The sequence below is a fragment of the Brachyhypopomus gauderio genome, chromosome 8 (assembly GCF_052324685.1).
Source record: "Brachyhypopomus gauderio isolate BG-103 chromosome 8, BGAUD_0.2, whole genome shotgun sequence".
Classification (NCBI taxonomy): Eukaryota; Metazoa; Chordata; class Actinopteri; order Gymnotiformes; family Hypopomidae; genus Brachyhypopomus; species Brachyhypopomus gauderio.
The window spans coordinates 10624516-10636522 of NC_135218.1; the positions used below are offsets into that span (position 1 = coordinate 10624516).

General features: G+C 38.8%; 1 protein-coding gene across 4 annotated transcripts in view; it reads right to left on the reverse strand.

The window, feature by feature from the left end:
- LOC143521454 (metabotropic glutamate receptor 4-like) overlaps positions 1 to 12007 on the reverse strand; it is a 93896-nt gene that overhangs the window by 31902 nt on the left and 49987 nt on the right. For 3 of the 4 annotated variants that reach the window (XR_013132753.1, XM_077014333.1, XM_077014335.1), the window contains one exon: positions 2966 to 3182. Coding sequence is in view for 2 of the 4 variants with exons in the window: in XM_077014333.1 (XP_076870448.1) it covers positions 2966 to 3182 (217 nt within the window). In the remaining 2 variants the exon portion in view is untranslated. Of the gene's footprint in view, positions 1 to 2965; positions 3183 to 12007 lie in introns of those variants that run through there. The other variant, XM_077014336.1, reaches the window with a different exon arrangement.

The window sequence follows — 12007 nt, forward strand, 5'->3', positions numbered from 1 at the left end:
CCAAAAACCTATCTGTTCTGATCTAAGAGGAACTTTTGGAAGTGTCTGAGACTCCAGCACTAAAAGGAAGTCTGCTTTACTGGTAGCTCTGGATGCAGCATAAATGATTTAGACAGCAGCTTACCTACATAATGAAAATGCAACTTTAACATAACTATAAAAGCTAATTAAGTGCTACATTTGTTTTGATGGGATCAGTGCTGCATTTTCACACAGCCTGGAAAATCATCAGTGTTGGTGGGTTTGAGAGATTTCACATTGTTTTGTCTCTGTTCTATTTGAGCGTTGCCTCACTGCTACAATTTAATATATCAGTATCATCACCATTGAACCACGGAGCCAAATGATCATTGCAAATGCTCTACTACCTGCAGACAACCCAACCTGATTGAATTTAGCAAAGTCCTCTAAGGCTTCTGTGTGTAATGAATTCTGGATCCTGTTTATAGGTGGGCTTGTGCATGCCGGGTCTGAAGATTTCTCATCAGTTCACGGTTGGCCATGTAGACTCCACGATGCTCCGAGCTAACAGTCTCCCTCTGTGACACGCTCATTGCTGTCACCTTTAAAAGTCACCGAATCTATTCCGCCATTTCAAATGTCAAGCCTTCGAGGCTGCTCAGCAGCAGGTACATTATAAATCTGGCCCATTACTGGAACCCTGAATATATTTTAAATATTGAGATTCAAAGGGAGTCAATGGGGCAAGGGAACAGGAGTGGGGTGTGGGGAGTTGCATTGCTACTGCTGATGCGTTCAAATTGATTATGAAGAGTCAGTCTGTCAGGCGACTAAGTGCTCGAGTCTGCCAAGTGCCTATGCACACATCCCAACAGCTGGTACATCACTTAGGGTGGGTGGGGCCTCCTGCTATTATTTCCTCCCAAGGAGAACACAGGCAGCGATGTATACGGAGATGTACATGTTCAACTAATGTCCTGTAAAATGATGCAGGTGCAACGTGTGTTTCTTTCGGGAATTGTTTACAAATTACACAGCCCTACTTCGTGTTCTATAACTCTTTCTGTTTCACTCTCTCTCTCTCTCTCTCTCTCTCTGTCCCCCCACCTCCATTTCTCTCACCCTCCTTCTCTAAGCTTCCAAGGCAGATGTACAAACACCCCTGTGGGTTGAAGGAAAGCTATTAGGAGAAAGCTGAGTGCTGTGGTGAGACTCATGGTTATTCATATCACGGTCTTCAAGTCTCACATTGACCATTCAGCCCACCACACCCCAGCTCCCACCCAAACACCCTCTTGCTCCCTGGTCTGGACAGAAGCCATAGCTAAATAATGGAAAAAAAAATTATATTTATACCCTTCATAGTAGCAATTGCCACTGTTCTTTGTCAGAGAGGAAGACTATAATTCTGCATTTTCTAATTAGTCATATTAAGATTGTAGTGTTTTTATCCTGCCTGATTTTTGACTGTTGATATGGTTGAATTTTGGTAATGGTCTGATGGAGGCTTCTGTCACGTCTGATTCTTGATTTTTACCCCATAACTTACAAATGCTGCTTTGAGGTACATTTTGTGGTCTTTAAATATTACCTGTCCTGCAAACTGATCATTTCTCCTAATGGTTAATGTAATTTGCTACATTTAAATTTGCTACCGACTGTCTGAAATTTATCAGAGGGGCTTTGTGACTCACGGCAGCGAGTATCTTGTTATTTGGCTGTAACTGGTAGCAATTGATTAATGCCCCATTGATGGTCCCTCTATTCATTCACGTCACTGTGGGCAGATAGTTTGCTCAGGCTCTTGGGGCACTGGCTATGGCTTTATGTGCTGCTCTCCATTTTGCCAGACTTTATGGTTGATGGACTGTCAATGTGCTAATTTCAAGGTGACACTTTTGATGCAGTCTGAAAGGTTCTAGGTTGTCTGTCCATAATCCACTCAATGTATATCTTGTGAAGGGATAAGATATACAGTATGTCCATACATGGATAAAGAAATGTAGGATGGAATCATGTGGAAGGTGTGGTGTGCACTGGAGTACTCCAATGAGTCCAAACAGCAGTAAATGAATATTAGTTACATACAAATTCTTTGAACTTAAGGATTCCTTTGTAACAGGGGTAGCAATCCCTGCAAAATTTACATCCAGCTTTTTAGCCCAACTAATTGTCTAATTTGTCATATGCTACAATATATAGTAAACTCTAAACAAAATGTTATATAATTTCATTGTTTTTAAACCTAATTTATCTGCTATGCCCCAAAGGTCACATGTTCATCAGTGGAAGTCTGAGAGAATGCAAATCTACAAAACCACACTAATTTTTCATTTTACTAATACATTTGAAACATAATATCAATCTTACATTTTCACTCCTGGGTGAAAAGATATTGCCTGAGCTTTTCCGTTTCCTTTTCAGGCTTACTATGTCAGATGCTTGCTTCATCCTTGTTAAGAGAGTATTTGGAGAAGGCCAAAACCTACATTTCCTTTGCCTTTGTGGTAACAGCTTGTCAGTCACACTCACTGTAAAGTTTTGTTAAAGTCTCAGGTGGAAACAGCACAGAACAAAATCCACCACTGTGTTCAGTATACTTCAAATCTTTTAGAACATTCACCTTTAAAAGAACATTTCTTTCCATCACTGTTTTCATACCAAGATTTATTTCTCAATTTTATGAGAGAATAAATATATAAACTAGTAAGTCAGAGCACTCAACAATAAGATACCTACACCTCTGGTTTTATCTAAAATTATTATTATTATAAATCTGTCTCATCTCTAATGAAAATGAACTGATTTTAACTTATGGGACAGCTTGCCTTCAACAGCACCAGTATGAGCAATGTCTGACGTGCATGCCCCTGTAGAATTGCGATCCATAATCACCCACTACGTTTTCTTTCCACTTATTTAAGGGATCGTAAAACCCAAGTTCAATGTAATCAGAAAGAAATGCAGTGTGCTTGAGATCATCCCTGAGCAGACAGACCCTCACCGTCCTCACGGGACTTCTGGATGAAGGCGTCCACGCCGCTCTCTCCGTAGTTTCCCTCTGAGGCAACAGTGGAGACGTAGTTCCAGCCCATGTATCGCACTATGTCCACCATGGCCTGGGCCTGGTAGGTGTCTGGAGGAACCACCCGTGAGAAGAAGTCGTAGCGCGTGTTGTCACTCAGCTCCGGGGCAGTGGAAGCATAGCTCACCTGGGGGATCTGTAGGTTTGAACACAGACACACAGTCTCATTCAAACTCTTAAGTCCACAGTTACCATATACAGACAGACTGTATACCATCACAACAGGATCAACACATTCGTCTGAGCTCTGTAGGAGGTCTTCTAAAGATTGAATGGGGTAGTGAAGCATCTTCAGAGTCGATATCTGAGACAGCCTGCTTCTAGTCAACATTAGCCAAATTAGCTAGCATCTATACACAAGTGTAAGGCACAAAATATTTGGTGGTTTCTTAGAAATCGCAGCAGGATCAGGCCAGTAGTTGTAGGTGTTGTTGTTGTTTTGAATTCTGATGTTTATTTTTCACTAGTGAAATTTAGATTTAGCCTAATTTCTATGTTATTCCAAACCAACCTAAAGTGGTACACATCTCTTCACTCTGAAGATATGCTCATACACACTAAACATATTCTATCAGACACACATGGAAAGGAGGCCAGCTTTAAACACTAGGACAAAAAAAGGTGTATACAAACCTAAGAGAAAATCTATTTTAAAATCTCATTAAGTCTATAAATCCAAGGAATACATAGAAAAATACGTTAGTGTATTACGTAGCAAATTACATTATGATTAGTGCATTAATGCATACATTTTTTTACGTCATTCATCCAAACACCCTGTTCTAATATTTCTACATTAAATACATACATTTACAATGACTTATTTAATAAACTGCAGTAAAAAGGGGGAGAGATTACTTTGAACCTTTTCTCCCTGCGTACTGACCTCAGAGGAGTTGCTGATGAAGGTTCCCAAGGTTACTGCTGTTGTCATGTGCATCTCATTTTTAGATTTAAAATATGACTTTTTGGACAGCTTGTACAAAGGGAGGCATCTAATGATAGCCACAGCAGTCTCAATGTCTTTGCATGTGAATACATTTACATAAATGTATATTATTAGGGCATCCTGTGACTTTATTATGAGTTACTCTTAAAGTGGTATTATAATTTTATACCTAAACAAATTTCAAACTATCACTTTTTAAATATAATTCCACATTATATGTTTAAACACACCACATTAATGGAGAGATGGGTCCAAATAGAGTCCAGTGTCTTCGTACTAAAATGTGTTAATTAATAACAATTAAGTAATATTATTAAAAATAATGGATCTTGCATGCAGATATGAGAGGTTTTATGCTTAAAAATGTAATGTCATGCAAAATATCTTAAAACAAATGGTATAAACAATTTGAAATATTCAGAAATGTTATATAAGAATATAAGATCTCACAATTGAGATCACCTGTTACATCATTTGTTTGCTAGATTTGTATCCAAAAAAGTTGGGACACTAAACAATTTGTGAATAAAAACTGAATGCAATGATGTGGAGATGGCAAATGTCAATATTTTATTCTTAATAGAACATAGATGACAGATCAAAATTTTAATCTGAGTAAATTTAACATTTTAAAGGAAAAATATGTTGATTCAAAATTTCACAGTGTCAACAAATCTCAAACAAGTTGGGACAAATAGCAATAAGTGGCTGGAAAAAGGAAACTGAGCATATAACGAAGAGCTGGAAGACCAATAAACACTAATTAGGTCAATTGACAACATGATTGGGTATAAAAGAGCTTATCAGAGTGTCAGTGTCTCTCTGAAGCCAAGATTTTAAGAGGATCACCAATTCCACCATTGTTGCATAGAAAGATAGTGCAGCAATACCAGAATGGTGTTACCCAGCGTAAAATAGCAAAGACTTTTAAGTTATCATCAACCGTGCATAACATCATCAAAAGATTCAGAGAATCTGGAACAATCGCTGTGCGTAAGGGTCCAGGCCGTAAAACTCTACTGGATGCTCGTGATCTCCGGGCCCTTAAGAGTCACTACACCTCAAACAGAAATGCCACTGTCAAGGAAATAACAGAATGGGCTCAGGAATACTTCCAGAAAGCATTGTCAGTGAACACAATCCACTGTGCCATCCGCCGTTGCCAGCTGAAACTCTACAGTGCAAAGAGGAAGCCATTTCTAAGCAAGCTCCACAAGCTCAGACGTTTGCACTGGGCCAGGGGTCATTTAAAATGGAGTGTGGCAAAATGGAAGACTGATCTGTGGTCATATGAGTCACAAACTGAAGTTCTTTATGGAACACTGGGACACCATATCATCTGGACCAGAGAGGACAAGGATAACCCAAGTTGTTATCAACGCTCTGTTCAGAAGCTTGCATCACTGATGGTATGGGGTTGCATGAGCCATTTCAGTACCCGGACCCTTCTCCTATGTAGCCAGGATGTTGTGATTGCTGCAGAATGTGATCCAGTATTATCTTGTTGAAAAATGCCGGGTATTCCCTGAAAGATGACGTCTAGACGGGAGCATATGTTGTTCTAGATCTGCAGTCCAGATCTTTCACCTATAGAGAACATTTGGCGCATCATAAAGAGGAAGGTGCAACAAAGAAGGCCCAAGACGATTGACCAGTTAGAGGCCTGTATTAGACATGAATGGAAGAGCATTCATATTTCAAAACTTGAGAAACTGGTCTCCTCTGTCCCCAGACGTCTGTTGAGTGTTGTAAGTAGAAGGGGAGATGCCACACAGTGGTAAAAATGGCCTTGTCCCAACTTTTTTGGGATTTGTTGACGCCATTAAATTTTTAAACAACATATTTTTCTCAGTTTAAACTTTTGATCTGTAATTTGTGTTCTATTCTGAATAAAATATTAGATGTTGGAACCTCCACATCACTGCATTCAGTTTTCATTCACAATTTGTTTAGTGTCCCAACTTTTTGGAATTCGGTTTGTAGTGATTCACAAAGAAAGAGCAACTTAAATATTTTTGTGTTCAGCCCTAAAGGACAAAAGAAAGCTTTTGCATTGCCCTAAAGGACAAAAGACAATTTTACAAGACAAAAGACAATTTACATTCAAAGCACATCCATTCACTTAAAGCTTGTAACTACTGTAGATGCAAAGCCTCATTATATCTGTAATGCTTTTAGCTTTGATTTCAAAAGCTATTTTTTGACAAATAAAAGTATGAATTTTAATTCATTATAAAATACATTTAAATGACATTCAGAATTTGCAGGAAGTGTTTTGCTGAGAGAATCTATTCGTTACACCTGTTGAAGCCTGTAAATTCATGGCATATTGTGAATTAACTCATTTAAAACAAAATATTTCCATTCCACTATACGAGTTGCTGTTGTTTACTCAAACCGTAGATGCAGTTTTCACATCTGTCAATGTCAAGTTAAGTGGTGCAGCAAGAATGGAATGTCAGAAATGTTGCATAATCACTGAACACAACAGATTGATCCTATGCAAACACAGCAGCCTGGCAAGCAGCGTTCCAGACAACCACTGGAATCCACTTCCATAAACTAACCATTTTATTTTTTATTATTTAACTAGAATCCAAGATATCTTCATTTATTTCTAGGAACTGTCATATAAAAATGGATTAACAATATGTAATTTATATGAACTAATATCGAAGCAACATTGTTAATATCGAAGTTAATGGATTTATAAGAGGTTTTTTTCCTCTGCTATTAATTCTGTTCTCACTATATTTGAAATGATAAAAATATCTGGAAATAGCTGCATTGTCATGTCAGGGACTGAAATGTGACCTTGCTCAGATGTTTCATATGAAACCTATGGTCCTTGGACAAATTCTAATGTCTTCATTAGAAGGCCACTGTCATTGAACCATCCATCAGACGTATCACACTGGCCATAAAGTCACACTGCAAAGCATAAGGAGGCCATTCACGTTCCTGATGAACACTTACTGACATCCAAAGCCTAGATGTGTCTGACTGACTTCAAGTCGTGAAGCAATGAAATTGATCTGTCAGTGTAATAGTAGGACAGCATTCACTGACCAAGTAGGGAGATACAGAAAAGTCTTTTGTCAGGTTTTCCATTTAACTAAATAACAGTTTAAAGAAACACATGAGCAGATAAATCAGTTTAAACTCCATCATAAAAGTAGATGATTTCTAAAAGTCCAGCACTGTTGACATACATATTTGTTACATAATATGAATATGATATATATATATTAATATATATTTACTATATATATATTTACTATATATATATATATGTGTGTGTGTTAAACTAGAACCTCAGAAACATAATATTTAATGTAGTCTCATAGCAAGCTCTGAGTCCTCTTATAATTTATTCACCACTCATAAATGACCTTTGCAGATGTGTTGCACTGCATTGAACCTTAGAAATGGCACAATGCTTATCTTGTCTCTTATCTGTGGTATAGCTGCAGTGATCCTGTCCTCATTGCAGCCATCAAAGGCTTGAAGCAAATTTAAATCTAAACGTGCAGGTTTTTTATATTCAGAAAGGGTTTGGAGGTCTTGACTGGGGGGGTGGGGGGAGAGTTTCCTGTGGTCCCAAGATCCCAGAAGGCTTAACAGTAATAATGTGATGATCCTAAAAGCTCTTTCAAAAGCAAGAACAAGATTAATACTTCTGCCAACCAATGGCCATCTCATCATTCTGACCAAGCAATTAGACCTTAACTATACACTTGCCTATATGAGGAATAGAAGCACTACATAAATGCTATTTCACACATCTCTTCACGGAATTAATAAATAGTATGAAAATACTTTTTTATAGAACACATTTGACATAACAGTATTGAACATTCTGTACAAAGGTAGGGGGATGTAAAACAAAGGAAAATAAATGTCATAAAACGCACATACGCATGGCTACAAAACATACAATACCAGAGTAAAAAGATGTTTTAGGTCTATTCATAAAAACAGCAAGACAGGGAGCAAAGGTGGCGTTTAGAGAGAGACTCTGCTGGAACTGCAACAGCACGGTGAGCTTTCAGTTTCTGCCAAGACCATGACACACCAAATCAGAGGATCTGAAGACCTCAGAGACCTAGATGTAGCCTATGGGCACAGACTACACATGTCCTGTCTCCACATACACACCATTTTGCATCACTCCTTCAACTAGATGTCCACCCCAGAGGAGATCCTAGTATTTTCCAGATGATGCTTCCTACTAGTGGACATGTAAAACGGACATGCCCTAGTATGGAACCTTCCACAAATCCACAGCCAACGGTAGGAACAGAGATGAGATTGTGTCTGACATTAACTTTGATCACCACTTACATACGATTTGCTCCATTCTTCCTTTCAGACCAGATCCTTTTTGGGGCTCCAGGCATTTAGTGAGGAAAACATGATCAACAGGATCAAAGTTGGAGCTCAGGTTCCAACAGAAGCATGGGTTCATGTCACAAAGAATAACAATATATGAACGTTTTTTTATAATGATCATTTGTTTATGTTTAAGCCAAACAGCACATATAACTAATAATAAACACTCTAAATCAATAATAACGTTAAGCATATAGCACCTTAGGTTACCATGGTGCCTCGTCAAGCAATCACACTACAGCACGTTCCTGCATTGCTCTGGCGTTGAGCCCCACATCTGTCACTGTGCAAAGAAAACTGCGTGGGAGCTTCTTCTGGTGTGATCACCGAAGAATCTGTAAGGTTAGTCTAGTGATTAAAGGTAATATGTCCAGGTTAGGCTAGGGGAGGGAGGGGAGTATCTGTAGGTTCATTATCTGCTCCTAGCAGTGCGGCAGCGGCGAGCGGCGTGGCGGGAGAGAGGCTTATCGAGCGTCGGGGTCAGGGGGGTTTGGGCGTAATCAGTGCCGCAGCTTCAAGGCCACCATGCAGACAGCCAGAGCCAGTGGCTGACCGAAAGAAAAACGCCACTAGCTCAGGCTCACTGGCAACGCATTATTGGGAAAAAGCGAGGGAGAAATAAATAAACTGTGGGATGCCCCTCACATTTCCATCAGACAAATTTGTAAGTGGTTATTCATTTTCTGCAACTCGATACATTTCTGAGCGAGTCACTGAGAGGTTATTTGAGATATTCCACACAATTCCACATTTTGCCCTTGCCATAAATAAATCAGCATAAACAGTGTAATATAATTACCATAATCCATGTTTGTTTTCCTTAAACAGTTAGTAAAAACTCGTTCCTTGTTTGCATATTTCATTGGCCAGGACCCTTCAGAATGGAGTTGTGGTTAACCACAGCTGGCATGCAGCCCACAAGCAATTTATTTCATCAGCCACTATCAGGCAACAATTCAATCGATTGTTCAGGTTGCAGTTTACACGAGCCAAGCTTAGTTCCCATACAGGCTATGCCTCACATTCAAATTCAACACACAAACATGAATTAAGTTGGTAAGATTAATTTATATCTAGTTTTAGCACATGACCCCAGCTATCAGTTGAATGTTCCCTTACCTAGACACACTCTGACACAATCGCAAAACACCAAGCCAGACTGTGGAGTGACACGAAGGCTTAGCAACTGATCGTTACAGTAGATCTGTCTAGTTCCTTTAAAGAAACCTGCTGAAGTTCTTCCTAGGTGTGCTGTGGGAGCATCATGGAATGTCCTGCTTAATCATTTGTTTTTGAACTGACTAACCTCTCATACCTGCCATTTTGTTCCATGAAAGGTCCAAAGTAAACTTATTGGTGTAACTCAGGTGAGAAACAACATTACAAAACTGGCAACCTGATAAAACACCACTCCAACACAAATGTAATCCATCATGCCTGAATTTCATGCACTTTAATGAAATGTTAGGTGATAGTGTTTGTTCTTTTTTCCCCATTGGCTGATACAGTAAACATACAGTAAACATACAGTAATGTCAAGTCAGGTTAGGTTTTTTGTCATTCCTGTAAACATACTTAGGGCAGTCATGCATTCAAACACTTGGGGCAGGTGAGGCAGGATTCATTACTTTATGGTAACACCTTAGCATCACTATACATTACAATAACAGTATACTAAGTACACAAAAATGTATAAACTAGATTAGTTGTACTGCACTGACAGTGTATGCAGACTATTACTGAAGTGTGTGTTGCTGTGCACATCAAGTTAATTTAGTGTAACAAACTTTCAGCAAGCATCATGCAAGTTCAGACTGCAATTCAGAAAAAAAAATATTATAGTACAGAAGAATAAAGATGTGTTAGTTATGTTATGATTTATTAGTGTTTGCTACTGACATTTAGTGAAAAAATAGAAGTTGTGTATGATTAATCCTCCTTTATGGCCCTCTGCCTTAGATTGATCTTCCTGTACTCGCAGTATCAAACAACATACTACACTGTACGGCATAATCTGATGCTTCAACCCAGTCTCACAAACAATAGATCCAACACTGGCTGTAGTATTTGCTAGTAAAAGCAAAAACACCCCGATTCTTCACCTGAGGTTGCCTGGTAAACTCTGCTGGCTCAAATACCAATACCATGATCCCGTCATAAACATACTTGTATTGATTACGGTTATAACTGAAACTATGGGCTTCATACACTTTTTTTTATTGCCCACATAATTTTCTCATTTCCTCCATACCATTTTCCAAGATAAAAGTTAACAACATCCTGACAAGAGACAGCACCCAAAATTAGCCAGGCTCTAATTGAACATTTCAACCCAATCTCGCTTTGCCTATGGGAGGAAAACAAGGCTCCTTTCTCTGTGTATGTGTCTTTCTGGACAACGCCAACCTGCCACCGCCGGTCTGCAGACAGACAGCCCACTGGGATTTTCGCTCAGCCTCCAGATGGCCAGTCTGCCATTGGCTCCAACTATTGATTTGTTTCTCACACTTCTGTGTAAGACAGCTAATAGTCTGTACTTGGCAGAAGAAGCATTTGATAGCTTGATGAGACTTGGAGCAGCTGCTCCTGAGAGCTGTTATTTGTAATATAAATATGAATGAAGTCATCCTTGGAGCAGGCAGATTATGTTTACTGTATTTGATTATTCTGGCTACTAGTGTATTTTTGGAAATCCCTTAAAGAACAAGCACAGTGCGTGACATGGAGCCATAAATGCCACAATGGGCTAAAAAAAATGGAAAAATATAGTTGTCTCTTTCTTGAATGAACATGTTTATACTCCTTGCACAACTACAAATGCTGTTTTACATGATCTGTTTACTTTATTACTCGTCTCTTTTTAGAAACATGTCATCAAAGCATGACAGGTGTGTGCTCATCAGCACCTACGTGCCAATCAACACTTTCAGAACTGTTATAACATCTAAGGAGATGGTGAGAGGTAACACGAAAGCTTCATACGATGCTTTAATGGCATCCCTGTGGAATATGCAATAGCACCCTTACAAACTTACATCATGGAGTGTTTTTGCATGTATGTTGTTTTTGAATGGAACTATTAATAGAACATGTCCTTGGGAGTCGAGCCCCTTTTAAGAAGGACTGAATGCAAGCATTTCAACAGAGGTCCTATACTTATTATAGATTCTATACAACACAAAACAACTGATGTTGGACCAGTAAGGATCAGACTAGCAAGGTTATATGAAATAAAATGTTAAACTCGACAAGATTAAACTGAACAAAACTGCAACTCGAGAAGCATCCATAGGAAAACACAGCAGGTACAGAAATACTGCTGATCTCACATAATATTTGGAGAAAATGTAATGACAGAGAATTCCTCAATGACACATGGCTTGTTGCATCCTCAGATGTTTAATAAATAGAAGCCTGAATTATAGATGCTTACTAGGAGCATTAATTATTCAGCATTATCTTTGTGGTCTACAGGGGCTGCTGTGGGTACAATATTGGCAAGGGAAATACCACCTGCATAATTATGGTGATTAGACTGAGGTCTCAGCTTACCTCTACTCTGTAATAGATACTTATTTATCTACAAACAACTCAGGACCGGAAATTAAAAGCTTGACTGC